The sequence below is a fragment of the Oncorhynchus clarkii genome, chromosome 18 (genome assembly GCF_045791955.1).
Source record: "Oncorhynchus clarkii lewisi isolate Uvic-CL-2024 chromosome 18, UVic_Ocla_1.0, whole genome shotgun sequence".
NCBI classification, from domain to species: Eukaryota; Metazoa; Chordata; class Actinopteri; order Salmoniformes; family Salmonidae; genus Oncorhynchus; species Oncorhynchus clarkii.
The window spans coordinates 26778788-26806284 of NC_092164.1; the positions used below are offsets into that span (position 1 = coordinate 26778788).

The 27497-nt window shown below is 42.5% G+C and overlaps 1 protein-coding gene across 1 annotated transcript; it reads right to left on the minus strand.

Moving 5' to 3' along the window:
- Positions 1-854: 854 nt before the first annotated feature.
- On the minus strand, positions 855-27497 carry LOC139373283 (ATP-binding cassette sub-family B member 6-like). The gene is made up of 20 exons (XM_071113617.1): positions 27294-27497; positions 25501-26028; positions 23550-23693; positions 21127-21316; positions 20778-20870; positions 17513-17705; positions 16459-16580; positions 12930-13039; positions 12609-12674; positions 7926-8051; positions 7046-7122; positions 6717-6780; positions 5992-6077; positions 4631-4688; positions 4363-4467; positions 3930-4104; positions 3444-3556; positions 2914-3008; positions 2576-2644; positions 855-2307 (listed from the first exon to the last, which is right to left on the minus strand). Exons 2-20 carry the CDS (start codon positions 26014-26016, stop codon positions 2148-2150), a joined length of 2562 nt encoding a protein of 853 aa, XP_070969718.1. The 5' UTR covers positions 26017-26028; positions 27294-27497; the 3' UTR covers positions 855-2147.

Sequence of the window (27497 nt, forward strand, 5' to 3'; positions counted from 1 at the left end):
TACACAGTGTTGTACGAGATCTTCAGTTTCTTGGCAATTTCTCACATGGAATAGCCTTCATTTCTCAGAACAAGAATAGACTGACAAGTTTCAGAAGAAAATTCTTTGTTTCTGGTCATTTTGAGCCTGTAATCGAACACACAAATGCCGATGCTCCAGATACTCAACTAGTCTAAAGAAAGCCAGTTGTATTGCTTCTTTAATCAGAACAACAGTTTTCAGCTGTGCTGACATAATTGCAAAATGGTTTTCTAATGATCAATTAGCCTTTTAAAATGATAAACTTTGATTAGCTAACACAATGTGCCATTGGAACACAGGAGTGATGGTTGCTGATAATGGGCCTATGTAGATATTCGCCGTTTCCAGCGACAATAGTCATTTACAACATTAACTGTATTTCTGATCAATTTGATTTCTGATCAATTTGATGTTATTTAAAATGGACAAAAACATGAGCTTTTCTTTCAAAAACAAGGACATTTCTAAGTGACCCCAAACATTTGAACGGTAGTGTAAAGTCCACATTCTCTCTCAAATAACTCAAGTTCAGCTAAATGGCTAGATCTTCCCTTATGGTCCTTTAAAAAAATAAATTAAACAGAATTTGACAATACGTACTGTAAATGGAGTATGATAATTATCAACAGATATTGACAAACTCCACACTGCCTTGGGAATGCAAGGCATAGATATTAACAAATTCAAATACAGACATATTTCTTCCATTAAAATAAAGATACACTGACAGTAGTTCTTTACTCAAAACGGGTAAAGCACAGACAGGCTTGCAGATTCTGAGTTCATTCATAGAGAAAGGTTTGCTTTTCCACTGTGAATTTAGTCAATTCCACCGATTCTGTTTTCTTTAATATACTGCCAGTAGTTCTTATTGATCACCATTGGTGACAAATAAAAGTTACATGATAATTTGGCATGTATCAGTCAACACCTAGACCCGAGTCTGATTGGGGTAAAATTGATGCAGCTTGGATGTGAAACAGACCAAACACAGACTAAATATCTGTTTTACTAATAACCAAATGAACATTTTTAAAGTTGTACACATACCTTTGTACTTATAAAACATTTTTTTTTAGAGTGCAACTGATTTCTTTGTTTAAACATTCAATTCGGTCTGAATCGTTTCATTAGTCTATAAAGTATAATGTAAGTCTATTGCTTGTATAATAGCTAAAAAAATAAGCTTAAAGTGGGTATAGTAAAAATAAAATAATCTCTAGATGCTGTAAATAAAATGAATACATTTGTCAACCCCTAAACATTAGTCAACAATTCAAGGTTTTGTGAGACACTGTGCCAAACTGCCTATACCTGCGCTTAAGGGTAGGTATTAGTCTACTTTGGACTTGTTGCCACTTCTCTGGACGGCTGCAGTCAACCGACTTCAGACAGCAAGAGGACAAATTAGACTGAGTCCTGGGTCATGTTCATTAGGCACTAATCTCTCGTGGACAGACGCGTGTAACAGAACTGGTATCGTAGTGTATGTCAACAGACTGTGGGATGCGACAACAGCGAGGTGCACAGATTTTTGCCACAGATCATTTGGATAAATTAGGATCTTGCAGGTGTTCATATCTTTCACATTTTTGAAGGGGAGGGGACATTTGGCCCCTAGACTTGCCCGTAACTTGCAGAAAGAGTGTGTGTGGGAGCGAGCTACCGCCCTGCTTCTGCTACTCGTTCTAGTATCTTTTCCGACACGTTAACGAGCATTTGACTCAATTTAAAAAAATTGCGGTGGGGCAAGTGAGAATAATTACGCAGAAAACGGATCAAAACAGACTGCAATAAGGAGGGACTTCCTGGACTTGTCCAATAAGAAACACTAATTTTAGATTTTAAAACGTTTTAAAAAATTGTATGTTAACCTAATGAACACGATCCTGAATACACTTAAAAACAACTGGCCTGAGGCATTCATGGCACAAACATTTTGATTGATCATTCAAACATTAAATACCCAATAAATATCTGCTTAAAACTCATGACCGAATGACCTCGATACCTGAAAAAAGTGCAGACAAAACAGCCTTTTGAGGTATCTAATCCTCTCACTGCGTCTCTCGTCCTCCTCCATCTCCTCACAATGTCTACATATCCTTGAACCTCTTACTCTATCCTCAGTGGCTCCTGTGGCCTGCAGTGACTGATGGGGGCTGTAGTTTCTCAGACTTCCTGTCTTTGGCTTCTGTGTCAGAGGCTGAGTCTGAGTCCTGGGCATGTTGCTGCTTCATCCACATGTCACAGTACAACCCTCCCTTAGCCAGCAGCTCATCATGCCTGGGAGGGAGAAAGTGGAGAATATGTAGTTACAATGGGGACACACAATCACCATTAACATCATCGCCAAGATGTTCCCACTCTATGGTTTTGAGAATAGGACTATAGTGTGAGAAGCATCATAAACATTGGCCTGTCCCTGTCCCTTGGCATTTACATCCATTTTTTAGATGTTTGTTTCTTGAAGAGCATAAAACAATATTTTGATTGGAATAGGCTTGTGGAGTGTGCAGAAACAGAACAATCACTCTTTCAACCATTCCCTCACCGTCCTCGCTCTGCTATCTGACCGTCACTTAGAACAAGAATCTGGTCGGCACCGATGATGGTCGACAACCTGAGACAGACGATTCACAATCAGACTAAAGACAGATCCAAACCATATAAGCTTAACATTAGAAGGGTATTAGTTGGTACCATAATTGAGGAGGACAGGCTAGTGGTAATGGCTGGAGTGGAATGGTATCCAATACATCATGATGCCATTCCATTCGCTGCGTTCCAGCCATTATTATGAGCCATCCTCCCCTCAGCAGTCTCCACTGATCCTAATGTATGGGTTCCCTCTATACATGCATTTTTGTCCACCTGAGACCCATCCCTTACCTGTGAGCCACGACGATGGTGGTCCGATTGGAGCACACTTTGGTGAGCGATGCCTGAATGTTGCGCTCCGTCTGTGTGTCTAGAGCAGATGTGGCCTGTGCAGAGGGAAAACTTTCTTAATCCACTGTAACACAATATGACAGGAGGATCAGTGGTGTGGGGGCAAACATTGGCCCTCATCAAATACGTTAAGAATGCATCCTTGCTTCCTCTCGTTCTTGAAAAAATATTTGATCGGACATGGCTGGACTGGTGAAAGCTAAGTGATAGAGCCATTGTGTTCACCTATCAATTTGTGTAAGCTCAGGAGAGGAGGAGAGGAGGGAGGAAGTGTGTTTTTAAAGTATTTGAATGCTCCGGGGTGAAGTTTCTTCTAGGTAAAAGGTCTAGGACCAGCTTTCCCTCCCCAATCCTAAACTTAGCCAAAAAAAAACAATTTAAAAAAATGAAACTGACCCAAGATCAGTGTCTCGGGGCATCTATTTGAACACGGTCATTGACCCTCCTGGTGGCCCTTCCTGAAAGTTTACCTCATCCAGCAGGATAATCTGAGGGGCCTTGAGGATGGTCCGGGCGATAGCCACCCTCTGCTTCTCCCCCCCGCTCAGCTTCAGACCCCTCTCGCCCACCTGGGTGTCGTATCCTGGGAGGGGGACAGACAGAAAACACAGACACAAACGTCACTCACCTCATTCAGTAACAATGCACCTAGCAGCTACTGTGTGAACGCTGCAAAATCTCCCCACTTGTTTGAGGAGATTAAGAAGTCAAAATTATTCTGCAAATGTGGTTAGTAAATACAAACCCTTAAAACAACAATATTGACACCCATAAGCCACCTTCAGGTTAACTACAGACATAAATATAATGGCAACATACAGTTCTGGTTTCCAGGCACAGATTAAGCCTAGTCCTGGACTCAATAGAGAAATCTCCACTGAAATAGTGTTTTAGTCTAGGGCAAGGCTTAATCGGTGTCTGGGAAAGCAGCAAAAGAGGCCGTGGTATTTCCATACCTTCTGGGAACGTCTGGATCTTCTCATGAATGTCTGCGGCGATAGCCGCCTCCTCCACATCGTGGTCACTGGCAGAGATCCGTCCGTAGCGGATGTTATCGCGGATGTTGTCGTTGAAGAGGACCGTGTCCTGTGGCACCACGCCGATGTGGGCACGCAGAGACACCTGCTTCACCTGCACCCAGATACCAAGAGGCTCAGAACACTCAAGCTCATTAGGACACGCAACGGAAAAACGTTTTCAAACGTCCTGATAATAGTTTTTTCTTAATTTGGTGCCTAATGAACACAACCCAGGTGTATCATATTAACTATACTGTCTAACTGAACCTGAAGATCACCAACATATAACAAACCTAATGTTATATACAGCATCTGCTAACAAGGCAGTTTGTCTGGGAACTATTTTTGTGCAACTGGGCAAATTACTCACCTTAGAGATGTCCTGGCCATCGATGCGGATGCATCCTCCCTGGACGTCATAAAAACGGAAGAGCAGGCGAAGGAGGGTGCTCTTACCACACCCTGACTGGCCAACCTAGGGATGTCAACAAAGACACAAACTGTTGAGAAGCAAGAAACATCTGTACTACACATGGTCCCAACACAAACCATCCCATGACTGATAGAGAGAAATCAAAACACTGCTCAAGTGTGCGTAACCTCTGGGTAATGCTCGGAAGCTTCGAATCCAATCTTACCAATGCAACAGTCTGGCCTGGCTGCACAGTGAATGATACGTCCTTAAGGATCTCCTTCCTTAAAAAACAAAAACACACAGAAGCACAAAATATATATTTAATCAAATTGTACTTGTCACATGCGCCCAAATAATACAGGTGTTTCACAGACCTTACTGTGAAATGCTTACTTACAAGCCCTAAAACAACAGCACAATTCAAAGAAAAATAACTGTTTAAGTAAAAAACAGATAAGTAAAACATTTAAAAAACAATTAAACAGCAGCAGTAAAATAACAATAGCGAGGATATATACAGGGGATTCCGGTACAGAGTCAATGTGCAGGGGAACCAGTTAGTTGAGGTAATATGTACATGTAGGTAGAGTTAAAGTGACTATGCATAGATAATAAACAGAGAGTAGCAGCAGCGTAAAAAGGGGGGGGGGGGGGGTAATGCAACTAGTCTGGGTAGCCGTTTGATAGGCTGTTAAGAAGCATTTTGGACCTAGACTTGGCGCTCCAGTACCGTTTGCCGTGCGGTAGCAGAGAGAACAAGTCTATGACTAGGGTGGCCGGAGTCTTTGACAATTTTTAGGGCCTGCCTATGACACTGCCTAGTATAGAGGTCCTGGATGTCAGGAAGCTTGGCCCCAGTGATGTACTGGGCCGTACGCACTACCCTCTGTAGTGCATTGTGGTCGAACGCAGAGCAGTTGCCATACCAGGCAGTGATGCAACCAGTCAGAATGCCCTCGATGGTGCAGCTGTAGAAACTTTTGAAGATTTGAGGACCCATGCCAAATCTTTTCAGTCTCCTGAGGGGGAATAGGTTTTGTCATGCCCTCTTCACGACTGTCTTGGTGTGTTTGGACCATGATAGTTTGTTGGTGATGTGGACACCAAGGAACTTGAAGCTCTCAACAGCCCTGTCGATGAGAATGGAGTTGTGCTCGGTCCTCCTTGACCTGTAGTCCATTTAGGCAGGTTACCAACACATTTAACATGTAGAAATGAGGTAAAGCAGATTTAAGTTTCCCTGCATTAAAGTCCCCGGCCACTAGGAGAGCCACCTCTGGATGATAATTTTCCTGTTTGCTTATGGTCTTATACAGGATACATGTGCTCGTAATTTGTCTACTTTATTATCCAATGATTGTACGTTGGCCAATAGGACCGATGGTAAAGGGAGATTACCCACTCGCCGTCAGATCCTTACAAGGCACCCAGACCTATGTCGCCGATCAAAGAAGAACGCTGGAACTACCACAACTATAATTATTCATCAAACTGTTTCTGAATCAGTCTCTGTGTATAGCCTAAACACGTTTCATCAGTCCAAACAAGACCTGAATATAAATAAATACAAATCTTGGGACTTACCCGTCAGTGTAGCTAAAGTACACATTCTCAAACTCCACTTTTCCCAGTTTATAGAGAAGGTTCCCTGCATTCACCACGTCCTTCACCTGAAGAGAAATCAAGATAAAGCACATCAAATTACAAAAAATTTATTTCCCATAATGAAATGCAAAGATTACATTCTGACACAGGGAGAATCTCGATTGGTTTTGCTTGCCTCCTCCCTCCTCTCTTCCGTCCTCGCCTCGTTTGAAAAAGGTTGAAGGTAATCAAGGAGAGGTGGCGAGGAGAAGGAACGTGGAAACAAATAAGCTTTTCATGAAATTAGACTTTCTCCACTGACGCATCATCAGGCAAATGATGCTTACAGCAAAATAAATGTGTAGTGATAAAAAACTAAATTAGCTAGTTGTGCACGACATTGTATAGATAAAATGACTTATCCTTTTGTATATAGTGTATTGTTTTTAAATGTGAACATGCTTTTTTCCTCTGAGAAAACAAAAGCTTATTCGAAGGGATTTTAAAACACTTCCATGCTTCCTGCCACGAGGATACTATTGTGCATCCTCGGTCGAAGTAGGTAATCGAGGATGGGAGAAAACGACCTACTTGCGAATTGGTACTTCTCGATCACTTATCGTTTTTCCAGGTCACGGAGGGTGGAGGAGTGGACAGACTTTTCCAATTGAGTATCTCCCATACACACCAAAAAGCTGGTCATTGACAACCAATTTCAAAATTACCTCCTCTTCCTCTGTGAAGAGCTTAAACATGCTCTCCATGTCGATAAAGGAGTTCTGGATCATTCTGTGGAGGTTGAGGACATAAGTATTATAAAGAGAACCAGTTGTGCATTATGGGTACTGTAATACATGATGCTATAAACAATGCCTTCTATAGATTTGTGTCAATAGTCAAGCTTCATTTGCTTGTGTCTTTTCTGATCAAGTCAGACATGTGGAAGCAATATGGTGGAAACCAATACAGTCCATTTAGCTATAAGTGACAGACATAAAAGAGACTAGAGAAGGTGAGGAAGTAGAATTGGAACCCAGCCCATAACACCTCTTACCTGTAGTAGGTTCCAAACCAGTTGAGAGGGGTGTAGAGCTGGATGATGTAGGTGCCGAAGAGGACAAAGTCTCCAACCTGGAAATAGAGTGCATTAGCCTGGTTAAACCAGACTGAACACTTGGTTCACTATTGTTTCACTTCGTTCAGTTTTGTTTAACCAGGCTAAAGTTCACAGCATCTGACTTGAATGTATACTTCATACACCACATGTATTACTGAGAAAAACATGTAGTACCACAACACTGTGTCAAAGGTAAGTTTTTTAGCAAATGTTCAAACATGCATGAAAACATATATGCATAAAGTAGCAAGGCTGCACGGCCTAGTAGTGATGTTGTGCATTTGTATTGATTGCTTTTGTCGGCAAAGCAAGTTACAAATCATTTCCTTAATAGAGTATAATAACGTTTTCTAATCTAATGTAGGACATAGAGCCAAAAAACAACATAGCCATAGCATAGAGTAGAGAAAAGTGGATGAGTGAAGGGAGCTTGAGGTGGGTCAATAGGGATTTTCACACTACCGAGGCAAACCAAGCTGCACTGGTCAGGTTACACATCTGGATATTTACCATAGTTGTTGGAACAGTGCTGATAAGGAACATGTGAAAAGAGCCAGGGCAGTTTGTTTTCGGTCGGCTCGATAGTGTGAAAAGAGTAGTAGAATGAGTATCTAGACCTTTACCGGGAACTTCAGTAGTTCACAACTTCATGTTAAATAGTTTCTCACCCTGAAAGTTGTTATTTACTAAAACCAAACATGGATAAATGATCATAGTCCTGGCTCATAGACTTTTGTCAGGTTGAGGAACCATCTAACATTAAATTGTAAAATACTCAACTTTCCCTTTAAGCTAGTAACGGCTCCGAGCTCAGTACCTTAAACTTGCCCTCCTGGACAAAGTAGGCACAGAGCAGTGACCCGGCCAGTAGACCTGAACCGATGATCAGGTTCTGTGTCTGGTTCAGGAAGGCCAGAGAGGCTTGTGTCTTCCACTCTGAGGTCTAAGACGGGAGGGGACAGACAGACAAAAAGGCCACAAACGCAACAGTACAATCAAAAGAGTTATAGTCTGGTCCCAGATCGGTTTGTGCTGTCTGTTTGCACTGCTGAACAGACCTAGAACCAGGATAGAGATACAAAAGCTAAAGAAATGTCTGCTGGTTGCATTTCTAAAATCCTAGAACATCATTAATGATGGCAAGCTCTATTTAACTATGCTTCTGAGGTGGTCAAAAAATGTTTTGTATACATCTATTCATTCTGCTACTGGTCACTATTACTCCAGTTGAAGTCGGAGGTTTACATACACTTAGGTTGTAGTCATTAAAACTTGTTTTTCAACAACTCCACACATTTCTTGTTAACAAACTACAGTTTTAGCAAGTCGGTTAGGACATCTACTTTGTGCATGACACAAGTCATTTCTCCAACAATTGTTTACAGACAGATTACTTCACTTATATCACTGTATCACAATTCCAGTGGGTCAGAAGTTTACATACACTAAGTTGACTGTGCCTTTAAATGTCTTGGAAAATTCCAGAAAATTATGTCATGGCTTTAGAAGCTTCTGATAGGCTAATTGACATCATTTGTGTCAATTGGAGGTGTACCTGTGGATGTATTTCAAGGCTAACCTTCAAACTCAGTGCCTCTTTGCTTGACATCATGGGAAAAGCAAAAGAAATCAGCCCCAAAAAAACATTTGTAGACCTCCACAAGTCTGTTTCATCCTTGGGAGAAATTTCCAAACGCCTGAAGGTACCACGTTCATCTGTACAAACAATAGTACGCAAGTAGAAACACCATGGGACCACGCAGCCGTCATACCGCTCAGGAAGGAGACTCGTTCTGTCTCCTAGACATGAACGTACTTTGGTGCGAAAAGTGCAAATCAATCTCAGAACAGCAGCAAAGGACCTCGTGAAGATGCTTGAGGAAACAGGTACAAAAGTATCTATCCACAGTAAAACGAGTCCTATATCGCCTGTTAGGCCGTTCAGTAAGGAAGAAGCCACTGCTCCAAAACCGCCATAAAAAGCCAGACTACGGTTTGCAACTGCACATGGGGACAAAAATCGTACTTTTTGGAGAAATGTCCTCTGGTCTGATGAAACAAAACTGTATGGCCATAATGACAATCGTTATGTTTGGAGGACAAAGGGGAGGCTTGCAAGCCGAAGAACACCATCCCAACCGTGAAGCACGGGGGTGGCAGCATCATGTTGTGGGGGTGATTTGCTGCAGGAGGGACTGGTGCACTTCACAAAATAGATGGCGTCATGAGGATGGAAAATTATGTGGATATATTGAAGCAACATATCAAGACACCAGTCAGGAAGTTAAGGCTTGGTTGCAAATGGGTCTTCCAAATGGACAGTGACCCCAAGCATACTTCCAAATGGCTTAAGGACAACAAAGTCAAGGTATTGGAGTGGCCATCACAAAGCCCTGACCTCAACCCTATAGAAAATTTGTGGGCTGAACTGAAAAAGCGTGTGCCAGCAAGGAGGCCTACAAACCTGACTCCGTTACACCAGCTCTGTCAGGAGGAACGGGCCAAAATTCACCCAACTTATTGTGGGAAGCTTGTGGAAGGCTGCCTGAAACATTTGACCCAAGTTAAACAATTGAAAGGCAATGCTACCAAATACTAATTGAGTGTATGTTAACTTCTGACCCACTTGGAATGTGATGAAAGAAATAGAAGCTTAATCATTCTCTGTACTGTTATTCTGACATTTCACATTCATAAAATAAAGTGGTGATCCTAACTGACCTAATGCAGGGAATTTTTACTATGATTAAATGTCAGGAATTGTGAAAAACTTCCGACTTCAACTGTATATATTATCATTCGTATATTACCATAGTATTTAAATATATGCTACCAGTCACTTTTGTTTACCTGTAAAACGCCTTCAGAAACTAGTTATGACTTTTTCCACATTTAGTTGTGTTACAGCCTGAATGGATTCAATTTAGATTTTTTTGTCACTGGCGCACGCACACGCACACGCACACACACACACACAAACCCATAATGTGGAATTATAAATTTTAGACATCTTTACAAATTAATTAAAAATTAAAAGCTGAAGTGTCTTGCGTCAATAAGTATTTAACCTCTTTGTTACGGCAAGTCTAAATAAGTTAGGAGTAAAAATGTGCTTAAAGTCACATTAGTCGCATGGACTCACTCTGTGTGCAGTAAGTGTTGAACATGATTTTTGAATGACTACCTCATCTCTGTACCCCACACATACAGATAATTGTAAGGTCCCTCAGACGAGCAGTGAATTTCATACACAGATTCAACCACAATGACCAGGGAGATTTTCCAATGCAGAAGGGCACCAAAGAAGGGCACCTATAGGTAGATTAAAAAAAAAAAAGAAGCTAACGTTGAATATCTTTGAGCATGGTGAAGTTATTAACTACACTTTGGCTGGATGGATCGACAACATTGTAGTTACTCCATAATACTAAACTAATTGACAGAGTGAGAAGAAGTAAGCCTGTACAGAATAAAAATATTCCAAAACATGCATCCTGTTTCCAACAAGGCACTAAAGTAATAGGGAAAGGGAAAGTTGGGATACCTAATCAGTTGTCCAAGTGAATGTATTCAACTGAAATGCGTCTTCTGCATTTAACCGAACCCCTCAATCAGAGAGATGCAGGGGGCTGCCTTAATCGACATACACGTTTTCGGCACCCGGGGAACAGTGGGTTAACTGCCTTGCTCAGGGGCAGAATGACACATTTTTACCTTGTCAGCTCGGGGATTCAATCCAGCAACCGTTCCTGTTACTGGCCCAACACTCTAATTACTAGACTACCTGCTGCAAGAAATGTGTCAAAGCAATTAACTGAGTACCGTAACTCTCCATATTTTCAAGCATAGTGGTGGCTGCATCATGTTATGGGTATGCTTGTAATCATTAAGGACTGAGGAGTTTTTCCAGAATATTTTTTTTTTTACGGAATGGAACCAAGCACAGGCAAAATCCAGACACTGAAAGATGAATTCACCTTTCAGCAGGACAATAACCTAAAACGTCAAATCTACACTGGAGTTGCTTACCAAGAAGACAGTAAATGTTCCTGAGTGGATGAGTTACAGTTTTGACTTAAATCTACTTTAGAATCTAAGGCAAGATCTGAAAATGGTTGTTTAGCAATGATCAACAACCAATTTGACAGAGCTTGAAGAGTTTTAAAGAATAAAAATGGCCAAATGTTACACAATCCAGGTGTAGAAAGTTCTTAGAGACCTACCCAGAAAGACTCACAGCTGTAATCACTGTGAAAAGTGCTGAGAGTGAATAGTTACGTTAATTTGATATTTCTGTATTTCATTTTAAATACATTTGCAAAAATGTCTAAAAACACATTTTTCACTTACTCATTATGGGGTATTGTGTGTAGATGGGTGAGACAAAATTATATTTAATCTATTTTGAATTTAGGCTGTAAAAACGAAATGTGGAATAAGTCAAGGGGTATGAATACTTTCTGAAGGCACTGTGTATTCATCCGCCTGTCACACCTGCTGACACTCACTCACTCACCACACACACACACCACATGCTTCTGCCATCCTGTTTATTATTTATCCTGCTACCAGTCACTTTCTCCTAATCCCTGCCTACATGTACATACCTAACTCCAGTATCCCTGCACATTGCACATGTACCCTGTATATAGCTTCCTCTCTTATTTCTTGTGTTATTACAAAACATTTTCTTATTAATTATACTTTTTGATATTATATTGAATACTGCACTGCTGGGTAGGGGCTTGCAAGTTAAGACAATGAGCACCACCATAATGAAGGCGTGATTTAGGACTTCTAACTTTATAGATTGTGTGTTTGCACTACAGACTTCTGGATTGTAACATTGGATTTGTCTATTTCTTCTGCATCCATAGTCTGTGTGATTAACAGGGGTTGAGCTAGAGTGGTATTTGTGAGACAAGGGTGGATCTTGAAGGGGACCAGGGCAGGGTTTGGTAAACAAAAACATCCGTAGAGTCCGAATGGTTTGAGCTACAAACTATTAAAAGCTATACAGTATATGAAAATATGAGACTCCCACGAACACTCACAAGCAACACAAGAATCGTTAGAAGATAAGGGGTTCTTCTACATAGAAGATCATAGGAAATCCCAGGACAAAGTGTCTGTAATTTAATACTGTAATACGCTTACATAATTGCTGTCAAACTCCAGTTGTCACTGACTAGTTGGACATTCATTTCCCAATGAACAAACAACTTCTGTACTTACAGTAGTCATATCGTATGTTTATCAGATTTTTGCTTTGGCTGACCTAATGTTTATTATTGACATTTGTCAATACAACTCATGAATGCAACTGTTGGCTAAATATAAAAGACTGGACAGATAAATGAAAGTCATATATATGAAAAGCTGATTTCTGCTGGGTTCTTGGGACTGTGCATGTGAAAAACCAAAGCAAGCACTCTGGTGTAAATTAACTCAGATCTATATTCTCAACTCATCAGAGTTTGACATCTATAGCCTGGATTACCTGATACTTCAGAATGGCGTCCTCAAAACGGTTCACCTCGTAATTCTCTGCGTTGTAGTACTTCACCTGTTGGAAAAACATTACAATCGCAGCCATGAAGCAACTCTGAAGTTGCAGAAATGCAATATGTTTGCGGGCATCTTCATGTGCCACCATGGCAGGTAGGGATTCTGGGTCATGTTCATTAAGCATCAAACAGACAAACTGGGAGGGACTACCTGGAATGTTTACGTTGAATAATGTTTTTAAAAATGTTCTGTTGTGTGCCCTAAAGAACACAATCCAAGTAGAGGTTAAAGGTCAATGGGACCATCTCGTTACCGTCTCAAAGTTGAGCAGGGAGTCCACAGCCTTGGACTTTGTGTTGTTGTCCTGGGTGTTCATGTCTCGCCTGTACTTGGTCCTCCATTCCGTGATGATGATGGTAAGGGCTGAAGAGATGTATCGATGGACCATTATGAAATATTACATCGGTATTACTGGATCTCGGTCGAACGCATATGTAAAATACTTTCAAATAGGTGTGATTGATATAGCTTAGAGTTGATTAAAAATGGCGCCGGAGAAGAAGGCAGACGTTTAACGTGTCCCCAACCGATTGTGTTTTTTGTTTGTTTATAACTTATTTTTTAACTAATTTTGTACATAATGTTGCCGCTACCGTCTCTTATGACCGAAAATAACTTCTGGACATCAGGATTGCGTTTACTCCCCACGGGCTGGTAGAATCCTTTTTTTATTTTAACGAGTCTGATGAGCCCAACGCAAACTATATACAGCTTTCTCGGGAACATGCCCAGATCCCCGTGATATGCGTGAAGAGGAGGTGGAGAAAAAGGGGCCAAAGGGCGGGCTGCCTTTTGAGAATTCGCAGGCGATCAAATAACCCCCACTTCCTTCCATTCTGCTGGCAAACGTGCAATCTTTGGAGAATACAATAGATGACCTATGCGCAAGATTAAACTACTAACAGGACATTCAAAACTGTAATATCTTATGCTTCACGGAGTCGTTTGCTGAACGATGACACTATCAACATACAGCTGGCTGGTTATACTCTGTACCGGCAGGAACAGTGGCGGAACAGCGGCATCTGGTAAGACAAGGGGCAGCGGACTATGTATTTCTGTAAATAACAGCTGGTGCACAATATCTAAGGAAGTCTAGAGCTATTGCTCGCCTGAGATAGAGTATCTCATGATAAGCTGTAGACCACACTATCTACTTAGAGAGTTTTCATCTGTATTTTTCGTAGCTGTTTAGATACCACCACAGTCAGAGGCTAGCACTAAGACAGCATTGAATGAGCTGTATTCCGACATAAGCAAACAAGAAAACACTCACCCAGAGGCAGCGCTCCTAGTTGCAGGGAACTTTAATGCAGAGAAACTTAGCAAATTTCTATCAGCATGTTAAATGTGCAACCAGAGGGAAAAAAAACTCTAGACCACCGTTACTCCACACACAAAGACACATACAAAGCTCTCCCTCGCCCTCCACATGGCAAATCTGACCACAATTCTATCCTCCTGATTCCTGTTTTCATGCAAAAATTAGCACAGGAAGTGACTAGATCAATAAAAAAGTGGTCAGATGAAGCAGATGCTAAGCTACAGGACTGTTTTGCTAGCACAGACTGGAATATGTTCCAGGATTCTTCTGGTGGCATTGAGGAGTAAACCACATCAGTCACTGGCTTCATCAATAAGTGCATCAATGACGTCGTCCCCAGTGTCCGTACGTACATACCCCAACCAGAAGCCATGGATTACTGGAAACATCCGCACTGAGCTAAAGGCTAGAGCTGCCACTCAAGGAGCGGGACTCTAACCCGGAAGCTTATAAGAAATCCCACTATGCCTTCCAACAAACCATCAAACAGGCAAAGTGTCAATTCAGGACTAAGATTGAATCATACTACACCGGCTCTGATGCTCGTTGGATGTGGCAGGGCTTGCAAACCATTACAGACTACAAAGGGAAGCACAGCCGAGAGCTGCCCAGTGACACGAGCCTACCAAATGAGCTAAACTACTTCTATGCTCACTTCGAGGCAAATGGCACTGAAATAAGCATGAGAACACCAGCTGTTCCGGAAGACTATGATCACGCTCTCTGCAGCCGATGTGAGTAAGACCTTTAAGGCTGCAGGGCCAGACAGATTACCAGGACGTGTACTGCGAGCATGCGATGACCAACTGGCAAGTGTCTTCACTGACATTTTCAAACTCTCCTTGTCCGAGTCTATAATGCAGACCACCATAGTGCCTGCGCCCAAGAATACTAAAGCAACCTGCCAAAATGACTACCGACCTGTAGCACTCACATCTGTAGCCATGTAGCTTTGAAAGGCTGGTCATGGCTCACATCAACATCATTGTCCCAGAAACCCTAGACCCACTCTAACTTACACACTGCCCCAACAGATAATGCAATCTCTATTGCACTCCACACGGCCCTTTCCCATCTGGACAAAAGGAAAACCTATGTGAGAATGCTATTCAATGACTACAGCTCAGCATTCAACACCATAGTACCCTCAAAGCTCATTAATAAGCTAAGGAACCTGGGATTGAACACCTCCCACTGCAGCTGGATCCTGTACTTCCCGATGGGCCACCCTAGGTGGTAAGGTTAGGTAACAACACATCCGCCACGCTGATCCTCAACACAGGGGCCCCTCAGGGGTGTGTGCTCAGTCCCCTCCTGCACTCCCTGTTCACTCATGACTGCATAGCCAGGCATGACTCCGACACCATCATTAAGTTTGCCGATGACACAACAGTGGTAGGCCTGATCACTGACAACGACGAGACAGCCTATAGGGAGGTCAGATACCTGGCAGTGTGGTGCCAGGACAACAAATTCTCCTTCAACGTGGTCAAGACAAAGGAGATGATTGTGGACTAGAGGAAAAGGAGGACCGAGCACGCCCCCATTCTCATCGACGGGGCTGCAGTGGAGCAGGTTGAGAGCTTCAAGTTCCTTGGTGTCCACATCACCAACAAACTAACATGGTCCAAGCACACCAAGACAGCCGTGAAGAGGGCACGACAAAACCTATTCCTTCTCAGGAGACTGAAAAGATTTGGTATGGGTTCTCAGATCCTCAAAAGGTTCTACAGCTGCATCACTACCTGGTATGGCAACTGCACAGCCTCCGACCGCAAGGCACTACAGAGGGTAGTGCAAAAGGCACAGTACATCACTGGGGCCAAGCTTCCTGCTATCCAGGACCTCTATACCAGGCGGTGTCAGAGGAAGGCCCTAAAAATTGTCAAAGACTACAGCCACCCAAGTCATAGACTGTTCTCTTTGCTACCGCACGGCAAGCGGTACCGGAGCGCCAAGTCTAGGTCCAAAAGGCTTCTAAACAGCTTCTACCCCCAAGCCATAAGACCCAGACTATTTGCATTGTCCCCCCCCCCCTCTTTTACACCGCTGCCACTCTCTGTTGTTACCATCTATGCATAGTCACTTTAATAACTCTACCCATGTACATAATACCTCAACTAACCGGTTCCCCCACACATTGACTATGTACCGGAACCCCTCTGTACATATTCTCGCTATTGTTTTTTAACTGCTGCTCTTTAATTACTTGTTACTTTTATTTCTTATCCGTATTTTACATTTTTAAATGCATTGTTGGTTAGGGGCTCGTAATTAAGCATTTCACCTGTTGTATGTGACCAATACATTTTGATTAGATTTAATTTACACTTTTGGGACTATTCCATTGGTGCAGGTCAAGTCATTTGAAAGTATTTCACACATTTGACTAAGATCAAATTATTATTACCTTAGAAATATAACTGAATTGGTTCTGGAAAGGAGGCCTTGTACTCACTGAGGTAGAGGAACATGCAGACGAATATGATGAGTCCGAACCAGGCGTTGAAGTAGGTGATGAAGTAGATGATGGAGATGACGATATCTGCGATGGTGGGGAAGATGCTGAATACAATGTAGCTGTGGAGAGAAAGAGAGGGAGGCCAGGTTTAACTCGGAATGAACACACAGACTGTCCACAGGTTAGGATGACACTAAGAAACTAAGACATACTACAGGGGGATCATAGTTGGGTCACATCACACTGGTTGGTAGTGATGGAAGAAATTTAATGTAGACTCAATTTTAAGGTGGAAAGGAGAACAGTTTAATCTCTCTTTTTGACAATTGAGTAAACCCCTGAGGAAGCAGTCTCTAAACTTTGAGGATAAGGTAAATCACACCAAGAACAAACACGTATGTTCAGCATTTCCCCTATATTAATTTAGCAGCGGTGAGGTGCCGCTGATGGCTACCCTATCACAGCCATTACAGCCAACTCCTATCACAGCCTATAACAGCCAACTCTGTAACTGTTTTAAAGTCACCATAGGCTTCATGGTGAAATCCCTGAGCGGTTTCCTTCCTCTCCGGCAACTGAGTTAGGAAGGATGCCTGTATCTTTGTAGTGACTTGGAGTATTGATACAACATCCAAAGTATAATTACTAACTTCACCATGCTCAAAGGGATATTCAATGTCTGCTTTTTGTTATTGTTAAGTACATTTTTACTCCTGAACTTATTTAAGTTTTACATAACAAAGTGGCTGAATACTTATTGACTCAAGACATTTCAGTTTTTCATTTTTAAATCATTTGTTGTTTTGTTTAAATGTGAATATTTTCTGAAGGCACTGGACAGTATATACACTGAACAAAAATATAAAACGCAACAACTTAAAATATTTTACTGAGTTACAGTTCATAAGGAAAATCAGTCACTTGAAATGAATTCATTAGGCCCTAAACTATGTGTTTCTCAAGACTGGGAATACAAATATGCATACCTTTAAAAAAAGGTAGGGGCGTGGCTCAGAAAACCACGCACACAATTTATTATTTGGAGGCTCACCTGAGCAGGCTGTTGATGGAGGAGGTGCCGCGGTCGATGCTACGCAGGACATCCCCGGTGCGTCGGCCCAGGTGCCAGCGCAGTGACAGTGAGTGTAAATGGCCGAACAGACGCACCTGCACCACCCGGTTGGTGTACTGCTGCACGCGGATCCACAGGAAGGAGCGCAGGTTACTGATGAAGCCAGACGCACCTAGGGAGAGAGTGAGGTTCAGGAAAGAGAAGAAGAGGGAGAGGGCAGGGGGGAAGGGTAAGAGTGGGGTTGGGGAGAGGAGATATATAGAGCGAGAGAGACATTTAAAATAACAGTACTCAAGGAGACCAAGGAATGGGTGTAGCAGAGAAAGACAATATGGAAGGTGAAATTCCCCCTCACCCAGGGCTCTAAATTTAAAAAAAAAAATGTATTGGTATCACTGGTGTTCCCAATTTAAAAAAGTTAGGGGCACCAGAATATATATATATATATATATATATATATATATATACAGTGGGGCAAAAAAGTATTTAGTCAGCCACCAATTGTGCAAGTTCTCCCACTTAAAAAGAATGAGAGAGGCCTGTAATTTTCATCATAGGTACACTTCAACTATGACAGACAAAATGAGGGAAAAAAAATCCAGAAAATCACATTGTAGGATTTTTAATGATTTTATTTGCAAATTATGGTGGAAAATAAGTATTTGGTCAATAACAAAAGTATTATCTCAATACTTTTTTATATACCCTTTGTTGGCAATGACAGAGGTCAAACGTTTTCTGTAAGTCTTCACAAGGTTTTCACACACTGTTGCTGGTATTTTGGCCCATTCCTCCATGCTCCTCTAGAGCAGTGATGTTTTGGGGCTGTTGCTGGGCAACATGGACTTTCAACTCCCTCCAAAGATTTTCTATGGAGATGAGATCTGGAGACTGGTTAGGCCACTCCAGGATCTTGAAATGCTTCTATGAAGCCACTCCGTTGCCCGGGCGGTGTGTTTGGGATCATTGTCATGCTGAAAGACCCAGCCACGTTTCCTCTTCAATGCCCTTGCTGTTGGAAGGAGGTTTTCACACAAAATCTCACGATACATGGCCCCATTCATTCTTTCCTTTACACGGATAAGTCGTCCTGGTCCCTTTGCAGAAAAACAGCCCCAAAGCATGATGTTTCCACCCCCATGCTTCACAGTAGGTATTGTGTTCTTTGGATGCAACTCAGCATTCTTTGTCCTCCAAACACAACGAGTTGAGTTTACCCAAAATAAAAAGTTATATTTTGGTTTCATCTGACCATATGACATTCTCCCAATCTTCTTCTGGATCATCCAAATGCTCTCTAGCAAACTTCAGACGGGCCTGGACATGTACTGGCTTAAGCAGGGGGACACGTCTGGCACTGCAGGATTTGAGTCCCTGGCGGCGTAGTGTGTTACTAATGGTAGGCTTTGTTACTTTGGTCCCAGCTTTCTGCAGGTCATTCACCTGTGTGGTTCTGGGATTTTTGCTCACCGTTCTTGTGATCATTTTGACCCCACAGGGGGAGATCTTGCGTGGAGCCCCAGATCGAGGGAGATTATCAGTGGTCTTGTATGTCTTCCATTTCCTAATAATTGCTCCCACAGTTGATTTCTTCAAATCAAGCTGCTTACCTATTGCAGATTCAGTCTTCCCAGCCTGGTGCAGGTCTACAATTTTGTTTCTGGTGTCCTTTGACAGCTCTTTGGTCTTGGCCATAGTGAAGTTTGGAGTGTGACTGTTTGAGGTTGTGGACAGGTCTTTTATACTGATAACAAGTTCAAACAGGTGCCATTAATACAGGTAACGAGTGGAGGACAGAGGAGCCTCTTAAAGAAGAAGTTACAGGTCTGTGAGAGCCAGAAATCTTGCTTGTATGTAGGTGACCAAATACTTATTTTCCACCATAATTTGCAAATAAATTCATTAAAAATCCTACAATGTGATTTTCTGGAATTTCTTTTTTTTCTCATTTTGTCCGTCATAGTTGAAGTGTACCTATGATGAAAATTACAGGCCTCTCTCATCTTTATAAGTGGGAGAACTTGCACAATTGGTGGCTGACTAAATACTTTTTGCACCACTGTATTGTTTCATTGATTGATATATAGCTTATATTTGGCTTTGATGAATTATAGCTGCTTTTGAAGCACATGTTGTGCCCTGGAAACTAATATGTAACACTGTAAATACATGAGGTTATTATAAAAGCTAAAACGTTGATACAAATACTGGTAATTGAAATTACAATGTAATTTGTGGAATATTAAAAGCACTATTTTCCTATTGAGAGAGAGAGATGGGTGTAATTGCAGACCGCAATTATGGGCGTTTTTTTTATATAGGGGTTTCTTGACCCATCAAATTACACCCATTGATGCTCGCCATTGGTCCTTGGCCGTTTCTTTCACGTTGGGGACAACAGTTGTTGACAAGTGTAGCATTGTAGCTAAGCCCAACCCTTTTCCTAACTTTAGTCTTCTCCCAACCTGCCACGCTAATTCACCTAACCTGCCACGTTAATTATCCTAAACTGCCACGTTAATTATCCTAACCTGCTATGTAAACAAATCATGTGTTGAGAAACCATCCGTCGCATAACACCAGAATTGACCAATGGCAGGCACCAATGGACGTTTCCTGATATCAAGGAATGACCACATCAGAAAATGCCCCGAATTGCGGTCTGCAAATACACCATATTGTTTGAGATGCATTCTCTCTAAAAACTCAGGTTTGTGATGATGACATGCAATATATCCCTCATTCATTCATTGCTATATTCATTGATCTCCTGAAGAAGCTATCCCTTTTCCTTTCTTTCTGTGCCCCCAAATGTCTGGATAGACTGGTCAAGTCACCAGGTTGTTAGCTAGCTAGCCAATGACAGAACAAAGTGTCAACAAATGGTTCGCGAGTAGTTTTAGAACGGCCCACAACATGGTTTATGTATGTAAAATGTGGTCCCAGCTATCCGCTATAGGAAGATAAAAATGTTGCGGCGCAAATACGGGTCAGATCTTTTGACCTGGTTGGGCTAGAAACAAGCCACTTTCGCTGTAGTAATGGTGCAACAAGGACACTAACGAATCTGCACTCGCTTATTTCTCTAGCGAACTCAGAGACAACGGTACGGCTAAGTCTTATCATTACAACAATTATCTGGGAGATTTTTTTCATACTTGCACAGTGCTCCCGAAATAAAAAAGTAGTCGCAGGGCAAAATATTATTTACCAAATGAGTCGCACTTTAGAGCCTTGCACTCACCTGCCCCTCCACCTTGCAGGAACTTGAGCAAGACATAGACACACACAGTGGTGGCCAAGGTCTTCCAGCTGCTTCCATCAGTCAGCTCATTCACTATGAGAGTGAGAGAGAGAGGTTTTGAAAAGGGTCGACAGTCCCAGGTCATCTTTTCTGCAGTTTTGCTGGGCAGATTATCATAGCCACAATGATATCACACAATACTTTTGAGAATATGCAGCGCAGCACCAATAAAGACAACCTGCAACACAACCAATAAGGCTGTGACAGCAAACAAGTAGGAATTTAAAAAGGAATCCAGATAAAAGCTGGATCTAGGGCAGATGTTGCGAAAGGAGGGATGCTCTCTCACCAATGTTCTTGTAGTAGATGGGCACGAAGACATTGATGACCCTCTCCAGACCCAGCAGGCACAGACAGAGCACCACCAGGCCCTGTAACAGCATGCTGCCTTTGGGCCACATGTAGGGCACCAGCAGACGCACCTTCTGCCCAAAGTCCTGCCAGGTAGACTGGGATTCCTCTGCCCCATCCAACAGGGGCTGGCATACAGATAGAGATATTAGGGGTTATTGTGAACTTAATAAATACAGACAGAGACAATAAACAACAACAAAAAGGGTTGCGGCCGGGGACTTTAATGCAGGCAAACTTAAATCGGGTTGACCTAATTTCTACCAACATGTCACCTGTGCAACCAAAAAAAAAAAAAAATTTGACCATCCTGATTCCTGCGTACAAGCAAAAACTAAAGCAGGTTGTACCAGTGACTCGCTCAATACTGAAGTGGTCAGATGAAGCGGATGATAAGCTACAGGACTGTTTTTCTAGCACAGACTGGAATAAATTCCGGGATTCATCCAATGGCATTGAGGAATATACCACCTCAGTCGTCGGCTTCATCCATAAATACATTGATGATATCGTCCCCACAGTGACCGTACGTACATGTCCCAACCAGAAGCCATGGAGCTGCCGTTTTCAAGGAGCGGGACACTAATCCATACGCTTATAAGAATTCCTGATATGCCCTCAAACGAACCATCAAACAGGCAAAGTGTCAATACAGGATTAAGATAGAATCCTTCTACACCGGCTCTGACGTTCATCGGATATGGTAGGGCTTGCAAACTATTACGGACCACAAAGGGAAACCCAGCCGTCAGCTGCCCAATGACGCGAGCCTACCAGACAGGCTAAATGCCTTTTATGCTCACTTCGAGGCAAGCAACACTGAAGCATGCATGAGAGCACCAGCTGTTCTGTAGCCAATGTGAGCAAGACCTTTAAACAGGTCAACATTCACAAGGCCATGGCGCCAGACAGATTATCAGGAAGTGTACTCAGAGGATGTGTGAACTAACTGTCAAGTGCCTTCACTGACATTTTCAACCTCTCCCTGACCGAGTCTGTAATACCTACATGTTTCAAACAGACCACCATAGTGCCTGTGCCCAGGAATGCCAAGGTAACCTGCCTAAATGACTACCACCCAGTAGCACTCAAGTTGGTAGCCATGAAGTGTTTTGAAAGGCTGGTCATGGCTCACATCAACACCATCATCCTGGAAACCCTAGATCCATTCCAATTTGCATACAGCCCAAACAGATCCACAGATGATGCAATCTCAATTGCACTCCACACTGCCCTTTCACACCTGGACAAAAGGAACACCTATGTGAGAATGCTGTTCATTGAATGCTGAGCTGTAGTCAACACCATAGTGCCCACAAAGCTCATCACTAAGCTAAGGACACTGGAACTAAACACTTCCCTCTGCAACTGGATCCTGATGGGCCGCCCCCCCAGGTGGTAAGGGTAGGCAACAACACATCTGCCACGCTGATCCTCAACATGAGGGCCCCTCAGGGGTGCGTACTTAGTCCCTTCCTGTACTCCTTGTTCACCCATGACTGCCTGGCCAAGCATGACTCCAACGCCATCATTAAGTTTGATGACGAAACAACAGTGGAAGGTCTGATCAATGACGAGACAGCATTTTGGAAGGAGGTCAGGCCAGGACAACAACCTCCCTCAACGTGAGCAAGACAAAGGAGCTGATCATGGACTACATGAAATGGAGGGCCGAACACACCTCCATTCACATCGACGGGGCTGTGGCGGAGTGGGTCTAGTGCTTCAAGTTCCTTGGTGTCCACATCACCAAGAAACTGTCATGGTCCAAACACACCAAGACAGTCGCAAAGAATGCACAACAATGCCTATTCCTCCTCAGAAGGCTGATAAGATTGGTGGGTTCCCAGATCCTCAAAAGGTTCTACAGCTACAACATTGAGAGCATCCTGAACGGTTGCATCGAGGCCTGGTATGGCAACTGCTCAGCATCCGTCCGTAAGGCGCTACAGAGGGTAGTGCATACGGCCCAGTACATCACTGGGGCCAAGCGTCCTGCCATCCAGGACCCCTTTACCTTTTTTTACACTGTGGCTACTCACTATTTATTATATATGCAGTCACTTTACCCTTAACTCCCTGTACATATTACCTCAATTACCTTGACTAACCTCTACCCCCCGCACATTGACTCGGTGCTGGTACCCCCTGTAAAATGGCTCGTTATTGTTATTTTAATGTGATATTTAAAAAAAAAAAATGTTTTAACTTTTAGTTAATTTAGTAAATATTTTCTTAACTCTATTTTCTTAAAACTGCATTGTTGGTTAAGGGCTTGTAAGTAAGCATTTCACGGTAAAGTCTACACCTGTTGTATTCGGCGCATGTGAGAAATAACATTTGATTCCATTACTAGGTTACCTGGCCAGTGCCGCCCTCCACGTCACGTTCGTCCTCGTTGATCAGGAGCATGTACGGTCTCCGTGGTAATCCCGGAGCCTTCAGGCCCAGGAAGAAGAGTGTTCCTGTGCCGATGTAGCGCATCAACCACAGAGAAAATTCCACCTGAGGTAATGAATGAAAAACGCTTAACCATGACTGAACCTTTAAAGGGGCAAACTGCAGTTTTGGTAAAAAGCTGAAGGAATGGCTTGGAGAAATAGAACCACTCAAATACATAGACAGAGCTATGGATGCAAGGACTGACCATCCATGGTATAAACATTATAGTTTTAACCATCTTTAGAGGTTATACACTGTGTTTACATTTACAATGTTATAAACATTAAAGTAAAACAAGCTCATATGGGGTGTGACAGTTGAACTAAGCTCATGAGGCATTCAAAAGTTATAATCTTCAAGAATCAATGGGTGTAGATCATTAGTTCAAAAATGGATGTAGCAATTACACATTGACTATTTAAAAGAATCTTGCACATATACTATATTTTAGTATGTTGTCCACTGATAATTCAATCCCAATGGGACTGTTAATACAATCCCATCACAATCGCAAATGGTGCACATCAGGAGTAAAATAATTAATAATTAAAAAGTGAGTTTTGTATTCCTTTAAATAAGTGCTGACTGACAAGCATAGCTGCATAAAACACAGAAAAAATTATTTCAATACTCCATTCAACACATACAATTTACATTTAAGTCATTTAGCAGACTCTCTTATCCAGAACGATTTACAGGAGCAATTATGGTTAAGTGCATTGCTCAAGGGCACATCAGCAGATTTGTCATCAAGTCTGCTCTGTGAGGCAGAGGTGCCTGCCTCACCTCTCAATTCAAAGGTGAGAGGTGAGTCAGTGGTTACAGTCAGACTGACTGTACAAAGTAAAATACTGTACATATTATGACACAAAGTAAACAGTGGACCGTGTCATATACTTTGTGGTATAACAACCCATTGGAAGAACAAAGATGGTGAAAGCTTGGTAAAAAGCTAATGAAGATGCATTCAGAATGCATCAGTTGAACACACCAGGGAGACATATTAAACAGCCATACTTCCAGACATGACTTGTACAACCTAAAGTCATGCTGAGTAGGACGACCAATGACAGCCACAGGGTGGGACTAAGAAAAGGCATGTTCTGATTGGTTACAACATTTATATTTGGGGGCGTGGCCAGAGGGAGAGGGATGGTGAATGACAAGATGGGGCAATGACTCTGCACTTCTAGAGTTACTCAAAGCTGAATAATGATAATGGTTCCGCCCCCTTTCACTGCTGTGTCATGGTTGGAATGCCAGTTTCTATATTAGCAGTCTTCTTGCGAGAAACTGCTTTGTAATATTTTTTTTACAATCACAACAGTCATTACGAAATGGGATTTAAGAAACATAAAACCTAGCCTATGTGTCCCATTTATGCAGATACAGTATCACACCCTATGAGTAGACTAACTTACTTTTGAGGAGGCCAATTACTAGACTTGTGTGATGGAATGTAAAAACTCAATGTTAAGTTTAATACTAATAGCCAGTAACAATATATGTCAACATTTTAACAACCTCAAAGAAACTAGGGAGTGGGATCGCAGTTCATCCTCACTGTGGGGTTCATTCAAAGAGATGAAACGTTTCAAACGATGCAGACAGAAATGCAAGGAACAGATCTAACACCATTTCCAACATAACCTGACAGTTAATCATGTTTATTCTACACAAATACATTTCTATCTGAAGGTCCTCTAACGCTACACCCTCCTGAACAGACCCCAGTGCCACGTTCAGTAGGCAAGGTTGTGAAACATTCAGATATAAATACATTATGTAGAACAGACGTGTCTCTTTGAGTGATATATTGGGGACATTCTATAATGTTAAACCCTCAACAATACCATTGGTCCTCTCTCACCTGCTGCTGTGTGTTCTCCAGGCCCCACCACCAGTAGGGGCTGGCCCAGGAGACGAAGGCCAGGTTCTCCGCTGAAAATGCCACAGCCCAGAAGAGCAGCAGCACCGTGCTGTGGCCCCGCGTCCGGTCCCTCACCAGCACCCTCCTTCTCTCCAGCCTTAGCAGGGCCACTGCCCAGACCCAGCCCAGCATGGACAGGCAGCCGTACAGCACCACATAGCCGGGGAGCTCCAATCCTCCGGCTGCCCTCCACACCAGCCCCCCTAGGAACTGCAACAGGAGGAGCAGGGAGACTGCCAGTTGGAGGCCATAGAGGTGTGAGCGCGGCACGAACTTGGGCTCCATCTCGGTGCCGTAGCGGCGGTAGCAGACGCAGTGGAAGGCGCCGAAGAAGAAGGAGAGGGTAAGCAGGACGGTGGGCACCAGGGTGAAGTAGAAGCAGGGCGAGATGCCGCCCTCCAGCCAGGCTTCGGAGATGGAAGCGCTGGCCTCACAGTAGCTTTGCACTACCACCATGGTGGCTGGGAGCTGGGGAGACAGGGAGGGAAAAGAGAGTATTCACTATAACAGACATATTACTACCACATTAAGCCTACACATAGGGCTCAAGATCAGAAACATGTATGTTAAGAGATTTTAAAAAGGCAGGACAGGCAAAGGAAATCATACAGTAGACTGCATGAAATTAGTTTTCAAAAATACATTCTCTGCAGTATTTGCACAGGACCGTATTTGTATCCTATTCTAAACTGCGATTCATGATGACATTCAACTAGTCTAACTTCTTCCATTCATAACTACCCCAGCAGCAATCAAAAGTGAAGTTAGTCAACACAATGAACACGTGTTCATTATTTTGCAGGACAATCATGCTATACCCTACTTAATGTATCAGGGTCAAGAGCAGATTGAATTTCCTTGAGGTGTGTGTGTTGTACTATGAAGCAAAACACAGCAAGCATCTTTTCCTAGTCTATAATCATTTAACAGACCTAATAGGCCTAAGAGATCCAGGCCAACCCTGCTATATCGGGCTGTGAACTTTAAGATATGGTTAGTGCTTCAGTCATGGCTCCTAAAAGCACCCCAGCCTGTCATCTGGGGTGGGCAGTGGACCAATTCTGATTCAGTCAAGGCACTTAAGACACCTGAAACACATCACATTTCATCAACTGATATTCATTCAAAATATCATACTAGAATTAGGTTACAGTGGTGTGCTGACACACGGCTAATGTACCATGGAGTAGCTTGGTATGTAGGAACGAAGCCCTCACAAGCTCCAGTTCAAAGAGGTCATGGTGCACATTGTAATTCCAACTAATAAAATTATTCATTTGGATGTACATAAATGTTCAGAACAACTGTACCTTACTATCATAACCCCCCCCCCCCCCCCCAAAAAAACTCCAATGTTTATGTTTTTGTCGTCATATGAAATGGAACTTTCTAAACAAATGCTTCAGATGTTGTTGCTCTCATGGAATAATTTCTTGAGCACTACAGATATTATCATGGTAATCATGATGCATTTGTCCCAGTGGCATTGTTAGCCTGTTTTTCTTGGTGGCCCGCTCTTTGACAGAGGGCATATTTAAACAATGTGACAACAACGACAGAGCTTCAGAATAACCTTAGCAGTATAGTTTTTCTCTAGCTATCATTTGTGAGACTTGCCTAGTTAAATAAAAATTGTAATAAATACATTTGTGGCGTTATCTGTCTGACCTATCAAGATAGCTAGCTAGCTAAATTAGCTAGCTTAGATCTGTTGCTGTTATTACAACACTCACCTTCTCAAGAAAAGCTGGTGCTGGAAAGCGATTTAGTGAATTGAAGCTCCAAACAAATAACCCGTTTTACGCGAAGAGATATTAAAAGTCAAAAACAACAATAATGGTAATCTTGTTGTATCCACTTGTAAATTGTCCTTATTCTTCTTGTGGCATGCATGGAGTAAAGTATTCCATCACTCGACAATCGACACTTTCTTACAA

What these genes read in the sequence shown, in the direction of transcription:
- LOC139373283 (XM_071113617.1), bottom strand. Translation starts at nt 26,016, where the DNA reads ATGGTGGTAGTGCAAAGCTACTGTGAGGCCAGCGCTTCCATCTCCGAA. An exon ending in ACGCCATTCTGAAGTATCAG is followed by an intron (nt 8,052 to 12,608) that starts GTAATCCAGGCT and finishes CTCCCGTCTTAG; the next exon opens with ACCTCAGAGTGGAAGACACA. An exon ending in TACTTTAGCTACACTGACGG is followed by an intron (nt 4,689 to 5,991) that starts GTAAGTCCCAAG and finishes TTGTTTTTTAAG; the next exon opens with GAAGGAGATCCTTAAGGACG.